The sequence below is a fragment of the Sinohyriopsis cumingii genome, chromosome 19 (genome assembly GCF_028554795.1).
Source record: "Sinohyriopsis cumingii isolate HCF-2022 chromosome 19, ASM2855479v2, whole genome shotgun sequence".
Taxonomy (NCBI): Eukaryota; Metazoa; Mollusca; class Bivalvia; order Unionida; family Unionidae; genus Sinohyriopsis; species Sinohyriopsis cumingii.
In genome coordinates, this window is record NC_142979.1 from 52,961,660 (window position 1) to 52,980,540 (window position 18,881).

Below are 18,881 nucleotides of genomic sequence, written 5' to 3' on the forward strand. Positions count from 1 at the left end.
TAGTTGCGTTATGAAAGAGATAAAGGAGGAGAAGGAGGATGAAGAGGAAAGAATAAGAATAAGCAAATGGAACGAAAAAATTGAAAAAGAAGAAGAAATGAAAAGAGGAAGAAAGAAGAGGAGGAAGAGAAGAAGAAAGAAGAGGAGGAGAAAAAAAAGAAAGAAAAGAAGAGAAAGAGTGTTGGAGATAAAATAAGAAGTTGGTGGAGGAAAAGAAGAAATTAGAAGCAGAAGAAGAAGAAAACCCAAAGGCCCTTTTCAGGGCCAGCCATATTTCTCGAAAAGAGATAGCCTTTCCATTGCCTACCCCTTTTTTAAATTTAAAAAAAAAATCCCATGTTAAATTCCCCTTGTACGTAAAGTGACCCACGATTTATTCCCATGTTAAATTCCCCTTGTACGTATAGTATCCCACGATTTATTCCCATGTTAAATTCCCCTTGTACGTATAGTATCCCACGATTTATTCCCATGTTAAATTTCCCTTGTACGTATATGTTCCCACGATTTTTCGCCATGTTAAATTTCCATTGTACGTATATGTTCCCAAGGGGGTCTGTAATGCTAATTTCCATTGTACGTAAAGTATCCCCCTTCACTACTCATGTGATTGTTGTGTTTTTACACATTGCTTGGCAATAGCAGAGGTGAGACGACGCTTTTATTCTTTTTCAGCACGAAGAAGGCCTTGTTTATACAAGTCCACTATCGGAAGGATCTCGACTTTTCTTGTGCCACTTTGTATTCTGATATTGTGCTCGCGCACATATTGTCTTAGTTGTTCTATCGTTGTTTGACTGCTTCAGTTGTTGTAACTGTGGCAACCGGTGGCGATGGTGATAATAGTTGCAGATTCAGAGCAAAGATGGTCTCAATAATTCAAGTATGACTTCTTTTCTCATGCGACTTGGTATGTATATGCATATATATATATATATATATATATATATATATATATATATATATATATATATATATATATATATATATATATATGTATACGATGCAATCGTGCGAGCTATCTTAGCTGTGATACTGTAGGAATACAAATAATAAGGCTAGGGCGAAGCGTCTAATTTGGATTTGTTTTGAGGGCGGTTTTATTGTGCTTGCACTTAGACAGCCACATGCGTCTGTGGTTTTGGTTTTTGTCTGCGCAATTTATAATAATCCCAGACAGATCAACAAAGCTGGCAAAGTTGGTTTCGTGATTTGACCCTGATGCAACGTTTCAGGCAAGGTCGTGTCCCTAATCCTTAACGTAATATTTGTGTGTGAGCTCTGCAGTACTAGTAATGTCATGGTCTGCCACAGGTTCATATTTTCCAGAGTAAGTTGCTCTGCATTTGTTGCGTCCCAATGACATGGGGCTTGTGCATTCCAGTGCCATGAAACTTACATACGTGCTCTGTAAAACAAATTGAGTTGGAATGTCATTCTTATACTTATGGCTCTAAAGTACCCGTTTAATTAACCTGCTTTGAAGCGTCTTCGTCACTGACCTCATCGAAAACGTCAGACACAATCGGCGAGTTATCATGTTTCTTTTGAGGGTGTGCTCTTTCACGTACGATATTATACAGTTTCTCTTTACTTTAGTTCGCCTCAAAAATATACCCAGGTTTGTTTTGTTCTATTTCTAAAGTCATTGTCAAATTCAATAAACTTATCACTGTGCTGAAAATTTGTTTCGGAAAATTCGCACAGCACTTTTTTGCCTCCGTAATGAACTTGTATGACGCATTAAAACGATGCAGCGATTTCAGTTTTTTTTTCTGTTACATCTCTGATCTTCTGATCTTTTGGCAGAATTACGCCATTGCTAGCGACACCAATAAACTCGTTCATAATGCTCTGGCAATCGATTACCTGACTCTAACTCAACATTTTCTATATAAGCCGTTCCTAACATTTACTACCAAATAATATTCACAGCACGGCTTTATTTTCCTCTTTCACCAGCATAAGCACTATACATACGGAAGCTAGATAACACACTGTAATGACAAATCAGCACACACCAAAAGAAAATATTACATTCATTAATATAGCCCGCTTGACAGTGGGTGTTCATCAATCACGACCATAAATATTTGCCTCCCTGTCTGATCAATAGCAACATTCCACAATCACTGCAGACAACAGTAGTACGAAAGTGCTGATTGACCTTATTCGATACCCTATGGGGTTACTGGCAAACGTACGAGACTCTAACCCCCATGACTGACACACTCGCGTCACGTGTGTATTTTCACCTCTACCATCCGGTCGACAAAACAGTAACCAAACATGTACGGATCGCGTGGGGATATCTTGTCATGGGAGTTAAAGGCGAGAAAGCTTGTCTGGGTACCCATAGGGTATGGAATGAGGCAAAAATGACACTTTCGTACTACTAAAGGCGTGAAACCTTATCCTGTCCCGACAAGGCTCGGTCAGTAGCCAGGATGTCTCTCTGGGTACGACCCATTACTACAACTGACTCAACACAATACGTATTGTAGCAACGTTAAACACCTAACAAACAAATAAGAAATAATAAATAAAGAGAGCCCTTGGTGCAATAAAGATGCATGGCGTCGAAGGCTGCATAACGTTGACTGATCTCAAACTGATCACGATTGGGGTGATAATAATACAATAAAATAGTTAATTTATTATTATCATTATTATTATTATTATTACTATTATTATTATTAGAAGTAGTAGTAGTAGTAGCAGTAAATATGAAGCAATTCTTGGAATGTTTCAATGGACAATTTGTATTTATATTTCTGAGCGATAGGTGGTTTTGATACGGTGGCAGGTATATTATGTTAGGTTTTCAAACGTAAGGGGATTAAAAAACTAGTAAAATAAGTCGTCATATACTGTGGAGAAATACATCTCTTATTAACTTCGCAGTATTACTACTTCAATAGAAAAGCAACCAGGGGGCACTTCCACACCGATTATCTTCACTGTGTTGTTTTAGGATGATTTATGTTTTATGGAAAACACTGATAGGAAATAATTATTATTTGATAAGAATTTTTGTTGTCCGCGAAGTAGTAAATACAAATATAGGTGTATCACCACCTCCCATTATCAGGTCATAAAACCGAAACCTAAAGCTATTTATTCAAGAAATGCACCTTTATGTGTTTGAAAATGCTTCTGGTGACACATCAAAACGCTTTGAAAGGCCGCCATGTACACATATTTGTGTAATGAACCGCAATATATGACCGATATTCTAGAATATAAAAGCTCTCGGTCATGGATGCAGTTTAATTTATGAACAATTTTCAGCGGATTAATGAGAAACCAGTTGAAGATCAGAATCTATCAGGTTTTAATAATCAGGTAAGCTGGTCTTTTCTTCTGAATAAAAATTGCATTTAATCGCTGTAAAATTTAATACATTTTCTACTTGTACTCTTTTTTTCTTCTAAATTCCTTTATATTTCGATACTGTTCTTTATCCGAAACAACATGTCTTCCAGGTATTCATAAAATAGATCAATGCAGATTCTTTTATGCGAATCCTCCATTATCCGAATCATTTCTGATGTCATCCGATGAGTTAATTCGAGTGTCATTCAGAGCAGCTCATTTTTTTTTTAGCAACGCCCCAAGTCCACCTCAGTTGTAGAAATATGATGAAATCTTATAGAAATAGATCTACTGGAAAACCAAATGCAGTTTTAAAGGCAAAAGCACATAACAGCGAAATCTGTGTGTGGGGGGGGGGGGGTGCGATTTGGATTTTTAACGTAGCTTTAACAATTTTTTCAGTCATATCGCTACAATGTCTGCAGTGTAGCAGTTTATAGTGATGTCTAGAACTGGGGCATCATGCCACAGACATGTAGCATCATGTCTCACCCAGTCACATTATCCTGACACCAGGCCAACCAGTCCTAACACTAACCTCTTAATGCTGAGTGCCTAGTGAGGCAGCTGTTAGTATGACCATGCCCACATAACTTTTAATGCGCACATTACTCCGCCCAAATAAATTTGAACTTAATGGCGCGCTAGACATAAATTTTGAAAGAAAATTACGTTTTGGTCTACTTAAAATAGAAATTTGATTCATGTTGTGAATGAATGCGTATTAATAATGTTGTTATAGTGCAGTATTTCCATTCGAAAAACTCGTTCATATTTTCCCATACAAATGCAGTAACCTATAATTACTTTTTCAGGCTTTCTCTATATGCGTCATGATGGTCCTAACCAGAATGCCGGTTGTTACTTTAGCGATGTCATTGGTATTATCCCTACCGTTCAAAGAACCAGACACGAATTCAAGGACTGCGGGTGAGTTGTAACTCATGTTTAGACCACACTTGTTATCTATCTATCTATCTATTTATCTATCTGTTTGTCTGTCTGTCTGTCTATCTGTCTATCTATCTATCTAATTGCACTACATTAATTGCATTTCATCAGCCACAATAGAAGGGTTATGTACTACAATGGTCGCCATAAATATTGGTAGCATTTGACTTCTCCAACGATTTCATTTCTCCAAGCGAGGGTGGGGGTAGTACCTTAAGTATACCATTTTACCTAATTTTCTTATATAGTTTTGTTAGAGTTTAGCGATTATTTGTTTAGTATGGAAAGTCGGTGTTGGGAAGATATTTCTCAATCAGAGAAATTAACCAATTTCAGGCAGCTTACGTCATCGCGTACAGTATTCAGGAGACTCGATGACAGCATGGATAATGTTTTGTTAAAATGTCTTCTGATTTCTTAACATACCGAAATCTCTGGATAATTTTAGGTATGCATGTTTAATAATTGGATTTATGACTAATTCTTTTGTATTAGGTGTTTGTTTCGCGTTTGGAAAAGGTTTACTTATAAGTCCTACAAATGTGAAACAAGTGAGAAAAAAACTCTGCATGGGTGAAATTAAATTTTCGCGATGTGTGGTTATTAAGTACTTAGAAAAATATTACTGTAGTATTTGCTCGTTTAAGATCCTTTCAATTGTTGCCTATAGGTCCTTGGAAATAGGAGAAAAATATGGACTATCAAGTCACGCTCACGCAGGTGTTTGATTCACACGGAATGAGACCCTTTGTGTGTATGTTATAATTATTATTATTATTATTATTATTATTATTATTATTATTCACTACATTAGTAACAGTAAGAGAAGTGTCTGTCGAGGAGCATAGACACAGGTTGACTGGAGACCCTCTGATGCCTGCAAAGAAACGATTTATATTTAAACTAAACGGAGAAGAGGTTGAACTTGACCTTCAGCTGAACAGCCTTATCAAGGATGATGTAAATGTATATGTGACCGAAAACGGTGTGACAAAGCTGATGGAAATATCCAAAGAAGACGAAGAGGTGAGTTCATGTAATAGAAAATAAATTGAGTGTGGGAAGAGAGGAAAAGGAAACCAGAATTGTTTTAACACAATCGGTCGACTTTGTTACATCACAGTTACAAACAATCACAGCTCCGGTGGCCTAAGTGGTTAGAGCGTCCAAACCGCGGCCGAGTCATACCAAACTTATATAAAAAAAATTATACTAACAGCTTTCTTCCTCGCTTGGCGCTCAGTATTAAGAGGTTAGTATTAGGACTAGTCGACTTGGTGTCTGGATAATGTGACTGTGGGACATGTTGTTGAATGTCTGCGGCATGATGCCTCAGTGACAGACATCATTATAAACTGCCACACTAGAGACATAGTATGAATATGATGGAAAAATTGTTAAAGCGACGTTAAAAATCCAAATTACACACACACACACACACACAACAAACACACACACACACACACACACTAATTATAACTGAACATTTTATCTTAATTACGTAATTATCATATAAGAATGATTGTGAGATTCAACGAACCACGTAATTATCATGCACGCTTTATGAAACAATGAACATGCAACATGTGCAATTCATGTTTTTACATGCGAGGCTTAGAGCAAAAAGTGTATTTAGAACTGTCCTAAAATCTAAAATGTTAAAATGTTAAAGTTGCAATGTTGCAATGTGACATATTGATAACATAGCTTTAAAGGGTTGGTATAAAGAAATACTGTTGTATATCAAATTGTGATCCGCCAATGGCACATCAATACGCATACATAAACATTGTTTCAACAGTAGACTATTGGTTCTATACTCTCTAGATCAGTGACGAATTTGCGTTGATTAATCAAAAGAGACACAAGGAAATAATGAGAAAAATATTAATAATGAAATATCATGGTACACAATTTCATTAAAATCCTTCTGTATCCCCTTATATCTGTCTCGACCAAGAAAAGAAACACAGGGATAGACACAAAAAAATGCCTTCATTGTAAATCTCTTCTCCACCCACCCCACATCTCTCTGTCTCTCTCTCTTTCTGAAATTATTTTCCTCTATTACTCCACAGATGTCCCTGAATTTTGTCCCTTATGTATGAGAGAGAGAGAGAGAGAGAGAGAGAGAGAGAGAGAGAGAGAGATATGGATGGATGGATGGATGGATGGAATATAATAGGAAAATACGGGTGACAATTCGTGCAAAAACGACCGTAGCAAATTTTAGCCATGTCATGTGACGATATCTCTGGACTTATAAATGATGTTAAATTATACATTCAAACAGACCAATGGAAAGGGAACAAATATAGATGAGGGATATAAAAAATTGTATGGTCGGAAGCAATGTGCAATGTTACTTAAAGCATAATAATAACTTAGATGAACTGTAAATACATTCAAAAGTTTGAATTACTGCTTGCTGATTCGTCATTTAGATTATATTTCCCACTCGTTTAAATATACTCGCTATTAAGTGAATGGTTAAAAAATCTAAATATTCAAAAAGCTAACCATGGAATGTTTGTAGTGCTATACCTTCTTCATATAAACCACCCTTCATGTTTGAATCATACGTGTGTCTTATATTTATTTAATCACTATGAATTGAAATAGACGCTCAGAGAAGAACAGAAACAACTTATCACGGATTCGAAGAGTTCAATTACTCGCTCAATACGCAGTTGCCTGTAGTCAATCTTAACTCTTACGTGGTAACTTATTTTTCAACATATTTTGTAGTGTTTTGTTTATCTGTGGAAAATTGCAGATATTGAGATGAGCTTCAGTATTTCAGAACGCAAATTGGCTTGTATACCGTTCTTGTCACGTTTATTTACCGAAAGGAATGCGGTTATTTTATAAACATAACGGCATTCGATTATTTTAGATACACGAGTCTGAGATTCTTTAAAACAAAAAGTAAGAGTCATTTCACTGATTGTATCTTGTTTTTATACAGTAGTAAGGAATACGTTTCCGTGTGGAGTCCTTTTTTTGTCTTTTGTTTCTCACACAGTAATTTAGAAGTGGCCGCACTGGAAAGGGAGGTGTACAAGACAGTACTTTATTATTACAGCCAAATGTAATTTGACCTTATAGTGTGCAACACTAAGGAAAGTGTTTCTGAAGTGACAACTAGAGGATCTCAAATGAGTAATGATTTATTAGTGCATTTATGAAAGGAGTTGAATAATGTCCTTCTTTTACTCGCCTTGGCGAGCAAAAGCTGAACATTATTCAACGAGTTTCATAAATTTAATATTAAATCATTACCTATTTGATATTTGTTTATCACATAGTTTTTTTCCCATTGGAAATTATTTAGATAAACAGGAACGAATAAATTTGTTCATTCTGACAGACGCTGCACTTTTCATTTGTTGAGGGTAAAAATAGTCCCAAACAAACTAGTATTAACGTTAAAGATAGATTATACTTTTCTTATAAACTATAAGCCAAAGAACAAGCGTCCATCCGAATAAACAGCACATTTTAAACAGACAAAATCATTTTTCAGCACAGAAAGTCCAGTGAGCGTGATGTCGCATTGTTCGATGCAGTACTCTTTATGGTGTAGTAGACGATCCATGTTTACGTAGTCGAACATATAGTTTCAAAACTAAACATTACGTTGTCGCAATATTCATGGGAAAAAAGGTTTATTGGATGCAGAAATTCCCCATATTTACTGTATTGTATTTGTGACCGAATATTTGTAGTACTTGACTTAAAATAGTAGACTACAGAATATGTGAAAAAATTTCATTATCAGTTGCAATTGCATCACATATTTACCGCGTAAATATGCAATTTCTGTCAAATTGGAGACCAGTTTATGTATAAATTCTTCTGTGAACATAGGCGAATTTATTTACTCCTCTAAGTTAACAGTTAAACTACGCTGTTCTATATATGATGTATTCCATGCTACATGTTTACCGTCCCCTCACCCCAACACCATATCCCCACCGTGAACTGAGCAATAACCTTAGTTTTACCTGATTTTGTTCTTGTCTTAGCGTTTGAACCATTTTCATGTTATGATATTTATACATGTCATAACAAGCCATTGTGGTGGTAAATTGGCTGTATTCAGACAGAGGAGACCATTGTTTTCGCCAATTCCTGTCGTGACTCGAACAAAAATGGCCCATGATCGCAGCCAATCTGTAAAGAGAATACTGTGCAATAATTTCATATTCTTATTTGGACCAATCAGAATCACATAAAGTTATATGTTTACATGCTATATTATAAAAAAAGCATGAAATTGAACACACTAAAGGCAAAGTGGACCGACTATTAGCATTTATGTGTATGTGATTAGATGAATTAATTAGATGATATAATTAATTCTGGTACTTTTCTAGAGCCTTTTTACATCCAGATTTGACATGAAATGATTCGCATATTGTAAAATGATGAACGGCGAATAAAACTACTAACAATTTAAGTGTTGTTTTTAAACCGCACTTTATCTTTGCATAATTCTCTTTATAATGCTGAAATAAATACACTGATTTAATTAAATTGAAATGAAAAGGCTGGACAGAAAGAGACTGATTAATAACACCTTCAGGAATGTGTCGCGTTTATTCATTTATTGCGCACTGTGAATAGGAAAGTACGATGGCTGTAAGTCATAAACCTAGAGTCTGAGTTTTGAGTCTGAGGTTTTGTTTCAGTCGATCGCAAATGACGTTATTTTTGAAAGGTCGCTGCTGATTGGCTGATAGTGGAAACTATTGATACTTCCGATCGCTCAGAAGCTTGCGCGATGTTCACTTCCAACCGCCATTTGTATGGGCAAACATAGCCATACAATAATAATAGAGTAACATAGAGCTTGTCTGTTTTTCAAGTAGCGACTTGGACGTCCCTCGAGGCATAACAGTGGTTAACACTTTCACGTTAGAATGAAGGGTTTAATTATTTGTCCAGAAAGGGAACAGCTACGACAGACTATACATATGACATTCCGAAACTCATTTAGATTAAAAGATGTAATAATTGTAGACAGCTTAGAGATATATATTGCACGACCAGCTAATCTCCTTGCTAGAGCCATAACATGTTTATATTATAAACACCATTACAGGGTAAAGTTCCTCGTTGGTGTTAACCCACATAGAATTATTACTTTCTTGTCAGAAGCTTGGGGTGGTTGTGCAAATGACAAATGTATTACTGAAAACTAGTTTCCTAGACAAATTTAATCCTGGAGATGTTGTTTTAGCCGACCGTGGATTTGATATTAAGGAAAGTGTATGATTGTGTTGTGCTGAAGTCACGATTCCTGCCTTTAAAAAAAGAATTATCAACTTTCACCTTTTGAACTGGAGTCAACGAGAAAAATTGCTCATCTAAGAATAAATGTTGAGAGGAATACAGGCCAGTTACGTTATATATATATATATATATATATATATATATATATATATATATATATATATATATATATATATATACTTTACTCTGAGGTACATTGTCAATAGCCTATGTCATAAGTAGTGGTGGTGACATTCCAGTATTATACAAGATTGTTACCGTATCCTGTGCATTAACAAACCATAATGAATCTGTTGGGCCTTGTTATGTGCATTTAATTTAATTCTTTGTTTGTTATATTTTTTTTTATTCCTTTACATCTATTATAGGGTAACATTGTTTAATGGATTTGACAATTTGAAATATTGTTACTAGCTGCTGACCTTCAAAATCAGTGACAGTTTTGGTAAACAATGTTTTTTTTCTTCAATTGTTTTATCTGTCTCAGAGTAAAAATCATTAAGTTGAGTCAAGGTCGTACCTGGACTACGTGATATAAACCACGTGTCAATTGGTAAACAAACTTCTATTTTTTCCAGAAGAATGAACTTTTGAACCCAATCTTGGAATCTGTTTTGTGTCTTAGTTAGGCGTATAACTCGTGTTTTGATAAGAATTCTATCAGTGGTGCTTTAACATCTGACACGTTAATTTGTATTATGTTGTGACCAGCTTGGGTTGAATTTTAATTTTCTTCAAATTATTACAGGAATTTTTTATGGAATTCAAAGCTGGAATAATTTGTTCTGTGATTCAATAAGAATCTGTTGACACATCTGCACTTCGTAGGTTGTTACAGACGTCATCGCCTTCCATCTTGGATTTTCATCGGAATTGGAACTGAGATTCACTTAGAACTTTTCATTGATAGAAGCTGTGTTTTTTTTTTTCTTTCTTGGATTATCTTTTGGATTTAATTCGTAACACCGTAAGTTCTTTTTTCTCATTTTTTACTTTGTATTCTAGGGAAATAAATTATTTGTTAAATTTTACAAAGCTTGCTGTGTTCACTCTTTTCTGCTACGTATAGTAAGAGCATATATTCGTAACAGGCCTTTTGATTGAATTGAAACCAGAGATTGATATAATTAACAACATATACAACCAAGTGAAACCTTTATTTGATAGACGACAAGCGTTTCTTCTTTAAACATTTTGATTGACACAAACTGAAGCGTTATCCTTATGTTTGTTTTATCCAGCTCTTTATGCTGTGAATAAATTATTAGTTGTATTGTTATTTTTACGCAGTATTACCATATGCTTTATATATTGTTTATAGTACCTCACATTTATATCTATTCGAAAGACAAGAAAACCACAATATTGTTTCCCACAAATAAATATTTAGCACTGAGTTTGATAGTTATATGAATGAGTTTTCTTAAATTGTGGTTTTCCCTCTACTTTCTCCAGACATGCTTTAATGGTCAATACTTTAATTTCTTGTCTTGAACCAGTAATTGAAAGAAATGCACTGTACCAGTTTTACTAACAAACTATTATAAGAGCTGGAGCAACTAATTTAACTATTTATTAAAGTATAATACTTAGTCAACAAAACGAGAGTGACATTCGCTTGCATAGTTTGTTTTTGTTTCGTTTCGATTACTATTCATGTGCACTGTTAGTCATAAATAGCTACTGCATACGGTGTTTGAAAATTTACTTTAAACTCAAAAGAAGTCTATACTACACCTTCATTTTATGGTGGTAGGAATACAATTGCATTTGCTGTTTCTAGCATGATTGGCCATCCTGCAATCAAATTCTAAGTTATGAAAAATCATCAATATAAAAAACAAATTACTGACAAACTGTTGGCATTTTGATCTAAAGAAACACAGTTGTATTTACACAACCGGTCACCAAACAATGTCCATTTTCAACTCGCTGTCAAACCTCTTTAACTCATCCATAAAGGAAAGATTTGTATGATTCAAGTGATTTGTGTACCTTTAAGTCCTGCAGAGTTTCGATCTATTCACTATGACGGGATACAAAATGTCCAGCAAATCTGAAACGTTAATGTGCCATTCTGAAGCTGGTATTTTGTACGGACAATTTCCACAAAGTTTCACCAGTTTTTGTGTACTTTTCTCGGGTTATCAAGTCCTGTGTATCTATATAATCCACTTTGTTTGTGTCCGTTGTGTCACCTTTTTGCTTTGACCTGCCATATTTTAGGACAAATCGTTTGTGTCAACGGATGAATACACGCACAACACTAACTCATTTGACCAAACTTGCTCACATAGATGACCGATTATCTGAGAGTGTCAAACGTGATGACGTCATGTGATCAACATCTATATATGAAACTCGTGCTCAGAAATTAGTAGTCTCAGTGTCTGTTCTGCCATCATATGCTGTACTAACAGGTCAATGGTTGGCACTGTAAGTTCCACACCTGGTTAATACTGGTCGAATTATATACGGGTAAATGCGATAAAGCAATACGCGTTGAGTCAATGTCTGTTCTGCCATCATATGCTGTACTAACAGGTCAATGGTTGGCACTGTAAGTTCCACACCTGGTTAATACTGGTCGAATTATATGCGGGTAAATGCGATAAAACAATACGCGTTGAGTCGATTATATTTACTGATGAACATATTTATCTTGCAGATGTACGGTTACTACCAAGATACGAAGACAAAAGCTGCGGTGATGGTGAAATGTAAAACGCTGGGATGGATATGTCAACCGGTATTTTTATATCAAAAGTGATGAGAAAAAGATTGATAAACCGATAAAACTTTGTGTTTTAGCTTGGACTAAAATGGCTTCTTATAAGAAATTCAAGAAACGTTGTAGTTTTGGTGTTTGAACTTATAACTTTATGTCAGGGTCGTTTTCAAGCATACACTAATGTATGTATGTATGTATGTATGTATGTACGTTTGTATGTATGTATGTATGTACGTACCTACGTATGTATGTATGTATGTATGTATGTATGTATGTATGTATGTATGTATGTATCATTGTATGTATGTATGTATGTATGTTGTATGTATGTATGTATGTATGTGTGTATGTATGTATGTGTGTTTGTATGTATGTATGTATATATGTATGTATGTATGTATGTATGTATGTATGTATGCAAAGAGAATGCGAGTGCATAAAACTGACCGTTGTCACTCAAGACCTGCGCCTTTCATTTCAGGACTGATTAGCGTTGTAAGGGTGCTTTCCATTATGATTGTCAATATATGCCATATTACAGCATGACACATCTTATTATATATTCTTCTTGTTGACGTGCTATGATATTTGTACTTTAGGTTGGTACATTTATGCTAAACGGCAAAAAATATCGGCTTGAGCCAACCGGCGAACTCTTGGAAGCAACACACATTGTGACTGAAATACGTCGAGATAATGGAGACACCGACATGCACGGAGATTCACAACAAATACCTGGTACTCTCATCAATATTATATCTTCTTCTCTATCAGCGTTCTTCTCTAACACTGACATTTGATTTGAAATATATTCATATACATAAATAACTACTCTCTTTTTCTGTCCTTCTTTTCCTAATGTTCTGTTTGAAATTCTGCTTTACAATATTGTGCAACCAGCACATTTAATTAAGTGCTTTCGAAGATATATTTGCTTATATGGACATATAAATTGTTGCATATTTTAAATGTGTGTCTTTCGGAGTTTTAACGTAACTTAAACAATTGTTTCATATCGCTACGATGTCTGCATTGTGACAGTTTATAGTGATGTTTAGCACTGGGGCATCATGCAGAAGACATGTAGCATCAAGTCCCACCCAGTCGCATTATCCTGACACCAGGCCGACTATTCCTAACACTAACCTCTGAAGGCTGAGCTCCAAGCGAGGCAGCTTGTAGTAGCATTTTTATAAGTCTTTGATATGACTCTGCCGTGATTCGAACCCGCGACTTCCCGCTTCCGAGGCGGATGCTTTAACCACTAGGCCACCAGAGCGGTTTGAATTGCCTGTTGTATGTGCACAAGATATCTTAAAAAAAAATAAGTAAGTCTGCTACCTTCATTTGTTAAGTACATGCAGTGCGCCCTCATTTATGCATTACACCTACCCTTAGCCTGAGAAGAAGTCTTACGAATAGCATTAGTCCTAATGGACTATTAAACCCAGTTTAGAGAAAAGGTGATAAAAACAATGAAACGTTATATTATAAAATAAACGATCTTTTGAATCTGCTGGATGTGATAGAGTAAACAAAAACTACTTTGTCCAATGCATTCGGATAAATTATGAACAGCATGTATTACCTGTGTATAGTGTTATAGTTAGATAAGGCCGAATTAAAAAAAATATAAATGAATTTATAAGATGATGCTGTACTGGAATTTTCAAGTCAACTATGACAATTTTGAATAAATGGTCATTATTGTTTTGTGTCAGAAGTGTTAGACAGAATAATCCGCTTTGGTCTGGTCATACCTCGTAAAAACCAGGAGCAGATGAAATATTCCATATCAAGGTCTCCAACTTTAATTTCGAATAAATTTTAACGATTTAATAACGATATTTATACAAGTTGCACACATTTATTTTCATAAGGCTGCAATGATTTTATTTTATATTTGACACTTTGAACATAAAACCTTGATATCAGAGACGTTGTGCCCAATTCCCATACCCAAAGTCATTTTAGTTTATGTTATTTTTTAAGCCCCAATAACGATTTTAAAAACTCCAAACGAACTCGATCAACAACATTATTATGACTAAATTCACTACAATAACCCAAAATAGGAATGATCCATTTTGACAACCAAATCATGTATTTGGCTTCGTGCACTGAAAGACAATTTGTGAAGTTAGTTAAATTAAAAATAGGTATATAAATCTGTTCTGAAAGCATCACATGAATTATTGATAAAGATCAACTTGCTGTAAAAAGTATTCCTAAATAATAAAAGATCAACTAGGTATAAAAGAAATTATCATCTTGATATATCTTTCCTAAATAAGAAGTTTGGGGTTTCCACAAAGTAATTGACAAGAACCTTTACATACGTCATTAAGAAACTATATTTTTGGCATTACAAAACACACACACCAAACGATTTTATCTATAGGCTAATGAGTTAGATAGGATGCCAATACAATTAGTAAGATATATGAGAATTCCTAAGTTCTGGTTCAATTATTAAACATTATTGGAGACAGATTCCCAAAACATGGCTATGACCTACAATTGACTTGGGTCAAACTTTGTGACTCTAGGGTCAATAAAGTTAAGAATCTATTATTTTCATACGGAATTGGAGAAGTTTGGGTTAAGCAGGTCTGAGTGATGAGAAACTCTTTTTCATTATATTTAAAGAACTTTGTAAAGATATTGTTCAGCACGAACTAAATGGAAAGTTAAATTCAATGGATAAATTACGATTTTATAATAAGATCAGAAACAATGTGAGTTCTCAATACTATATAGATTATTTGAACTCTTCCTAAAATGTCAACTTGCTATGCACGTTCAGAAATGGGTGCTTTCCCCATAACGGCAAATATAGGTATAAAACTATGTTGAAAGTTTTGTCGTTTGGGATAGATACAGAGGATGAGTTTCACTGTGCTGCTAAATGTCCCATGTTTGATATTTTGAGACAGGCATATGTATTTTCGTACGTTCATTGTTATGCAAATAACACCAAGTTTTATAACTTTGCCCCTTCCCCCCCCCAAAAAAAAAATAAATTTATTATTATTCTTCATAATTTTGCTATTTATCTTGTAAAATCTGTAAAAGGGAGAGAATCAATGTGTTAATCCTAGAATCGTTATGTTTTATGGTAGTACAATATTTTTAATACATGCATGTAAATTGGGTCAATGCCTATGCTACAAACCAAACATTATTATTATTATTATTATTATTCAGACCTACAGTCATCGGGTCCAAAATTTGGAAACCAGAACATAAATTTCCGTACTGACGACAAACCTGGTCGAGTGAAGCGAGAGATACCAGCTGGTGTAGACATAATTGAACTTTATATATACACGGATGAATCAATCTACCAAAGGTATTACAATGTACAATGCCTCCTATACCAGATAGTTCTTTAACTATGTTAGTCTTCATTAGTTAAATTTAGAGAAAATAGCAACAATATTGAAAATTATATGTGTTGATACTACCGCTAAAACTACTACTACTTATAATAATTTTAGCATTAATTAATGAATTATTTGGTTAATTATATTCACCATGATGATTTTAATAATATTAATAACAGTAATAACAATAACGACAATAATAATAATAATAATAATAATAATAATAATAATAATAATAATAATCATGATGATGATGATGACGATGATGATAATAATAATAATAATAATAATAATAATAATAATAATAATAATAATACAATTGTAGAATCATAATTAGAGTGTTATTAACAATGTAATTTGTGTGGAAGGATTCACAATGGGAAATTTAGGATTTGCTTGGAATCTGGTGGCCTTTTAATGACTGGTAGACCAAAATGGCGGTTACTTATATGCTGCCTGTAATCATACTGAAGGATCCTTGTGATACATAAATGCACTCTCATCATAATTTCTAGTTTTCTAGCTTTGTATGGCAGCATGGCTACAGCCTTGGCGATGATCCAGCAGTACTACGGATTAATCTGTAATGAGGTATATAGAATCTATGTTGGGGTTTGGACCGAGACAAGGTAATCCCAGTCAAGGGGTTACATTAACTGTAGTCACACGATGCTTGATTAGTGGGGAGATATATAATGTAACCCCGCGACTGGAATTTCCTTGCATCGGTCCAAACCCCAACGTAGATTATGTTTATCACCCAACATTTTCCTTTAAAGTAAAAGAACTCTTCTCTAGTATAATATTGTTCACGTGCAAATGTTTACATGCGGCATATTAATACAAATTTGTTAATGAGGGCTGTGGTGCGACTGTTTCATCGGAAGTACACAGATTATACGCGTGAGCAAAGAAAAATAACATCATAAAATTTGGCATAGTTATGAGGTATTATCACATTTTTATTAAATGGATGTTATATAAAACTGAAATAATTCATATTTATTACAAGAAACTGTTTCATTTGTATCAGCTCCAATTATGAAAAGGGATATTGGAAATAACGAAACGATACCGGGTATTCAGATATACTGTAGTTATACTTAGTACAAGCTGTAACGAAGGGTAACATGTTGCATTGGATTATTCATGGGTTATTAGTGATCTGTGTCACTATCGTATATATCTCTCCTTTTCTTTGGAGGAGGTGAAACTCTTTGTGACATACTTGTGCTTTCCTTAGTATTGATTGATAAAATTATCCCCGTGTATAAAAGACCCTCCAAATACGGACCCTAGCGTATAACCATGTGCTACACTTTCAAGTTCACGGATTCACTGAACATTTTTTCCGTCTTGGAAATATGGCAAATGCTACTGAGAAATTGGTTTATGGATTAACGTGTTGATGGATAAATGATTACTTCTGGCTGGTAAGTGCATTATTTGTCATCATATATTGTAGGTATATTTTTGGTTCAGCTGGGTCACAATGAAGAAGCTTAACAAAATTAGAATAAAGCAAGTTTTCCGTAGTTGTTATGAGAATTGGGAGGCTATGAAGTGTATAGATCTATAGTATATGTGCATGGATCAGTGTTTTCTATCAAAGTTCATTTCACACAGCATTGTGAACTTTATCCTATCTGTAGAACATTATATTTTAAGGTCAGCGTCATTAAATATTGCTAACAGTATATAATTTGTTTCACACGAAGTATTTAAAATTAGTCAGGTAGCTTTGTATACATTTAATGACGCTGACCTGAAAATGTACTGAGCTAGGCCTGCATATAGGATAAAACTGACCACGCAGTGTGGAACGAACTAGCATAATACCAAAAAGCTCGACATATCATGCTTGTGTGTCTTTGTCTATATCGAAATGTCTTTGTATGGTGTGTTCTCAGAGATGGATTGACCTTAAGTTCCAATGTTTTTGTTATATATTTGTTGTTGTTGTTGTTGTTTGATTTTAAAGCAACTACGTCAGGCACAGCAGAAGACAACAAGAGTTTCTTTTTTTAAAGTAGTTTTGAGCGCGTGGGCACCTTGACTGTGACGACTGGTCTGAGATTACTAGACTGAGATAAGAAAAGTGAGTTTAGCAAAACAGCTAGATTTCTCTGTCGCAAGGGTGAGAAAAGTTACACTAAAAGTTGGTGATGGCACTACCAATTTTTAACATCCGAAATCATGTATTGAAAACAAACATCATCATTGAAGTATTTGGTATGGGTAACTAATATGTTTCTCGCAAAAATATACAAAATTTACCAAATTGTTAACTGATATCAACGTCATTTTAAGAATTGAATTATTAAGATAGGACTTTTTAAAAGGTGAGTTATGATCGTGCCGAACAAACGTCACAGTGACGTAGAACTATTTTCCAAAATTTCATCTCAATACTTGCGCTGAGGATGGGAAATTTTCTGACATTTGAAAAAAGCACGATTTTGAGTAAATTCTCTATACTTTTACTACTATTTAAAAACTGATTGGACCTACTATATTATTTACGTTTGCCTCTCTTCCTGTCTGCATTTGTCTTACACTTGTATTTTCACCTGTTGCCTCTCTTCCTGTTTGCTGTTTAAAGTCACTTTTACTGTCAAATTAAATGCTCTCTTCCTATCGGTTATTGTTTTACACCTTCATTGTCAGGTATTTTGACGTATTCCTTGATTCATGAAATACAGTTGTATCAGTGATATATGATGTAGCAAATGTATCATCATGAAATACAGTTGTATCAGTGATATATGATGTAGCAAATGTATCATTAATATGCGATACATAACTCTATTTAGCAAATTTATGATTTTTATCATATTTTCGGATATATATATATATATATATATATATATATATATATATATATATATATATATATATATATATAAAATATATATATTTTTTTTTCTTTATTTTTTTTTTCTCCCCTCTGTTGTGATGGCGTAACAAGATGGATCTTGAATATCAACAAGTGAAATATACAAATATCACTGGAATCGACATTGGATTATACTTAAAAGGAGTTAACGTAGCTTTGGTAAGCCATTCTGCCTGTCTCCATTTGTATATTCTGAGTCTGCACAGTCTTTGTGAATTTTTCCCCGCTGTTCTTCTTTGTGTCA

The 18,881-nt window shown here is 34.4% G+C and overlaps 1 protein-coding gene across 1 annotated transcript in view; it reads left to right on the forward strand.

Annotated features, from left to right (window-relative positions):
- Positions 1 to 5,199: 5,199 nt before the first annotated feature.
- Positions 5,200 to 18,881, forward strand: part of LOC149775710 (A disintegrin and metalloproteinase with thrombospondin motifs 17-like) — a 30,074-nt gene continuing 16,392 nt past the window's right edge. Inside the window, exons 1-2 of the mRNA XM_089943515.1 lie at positions 5,200 to 5,352; positions 12,293 to 12,344. Coding sequence (XP_089799641.1) covers positions 5,200 to 5,352; positions 12,293 to 12,344 — 205 coding nt within the window. The remainder of the gene's footprint in view (positions 5,353 to 12,292; positions 12,345 to 18,881) is intronic.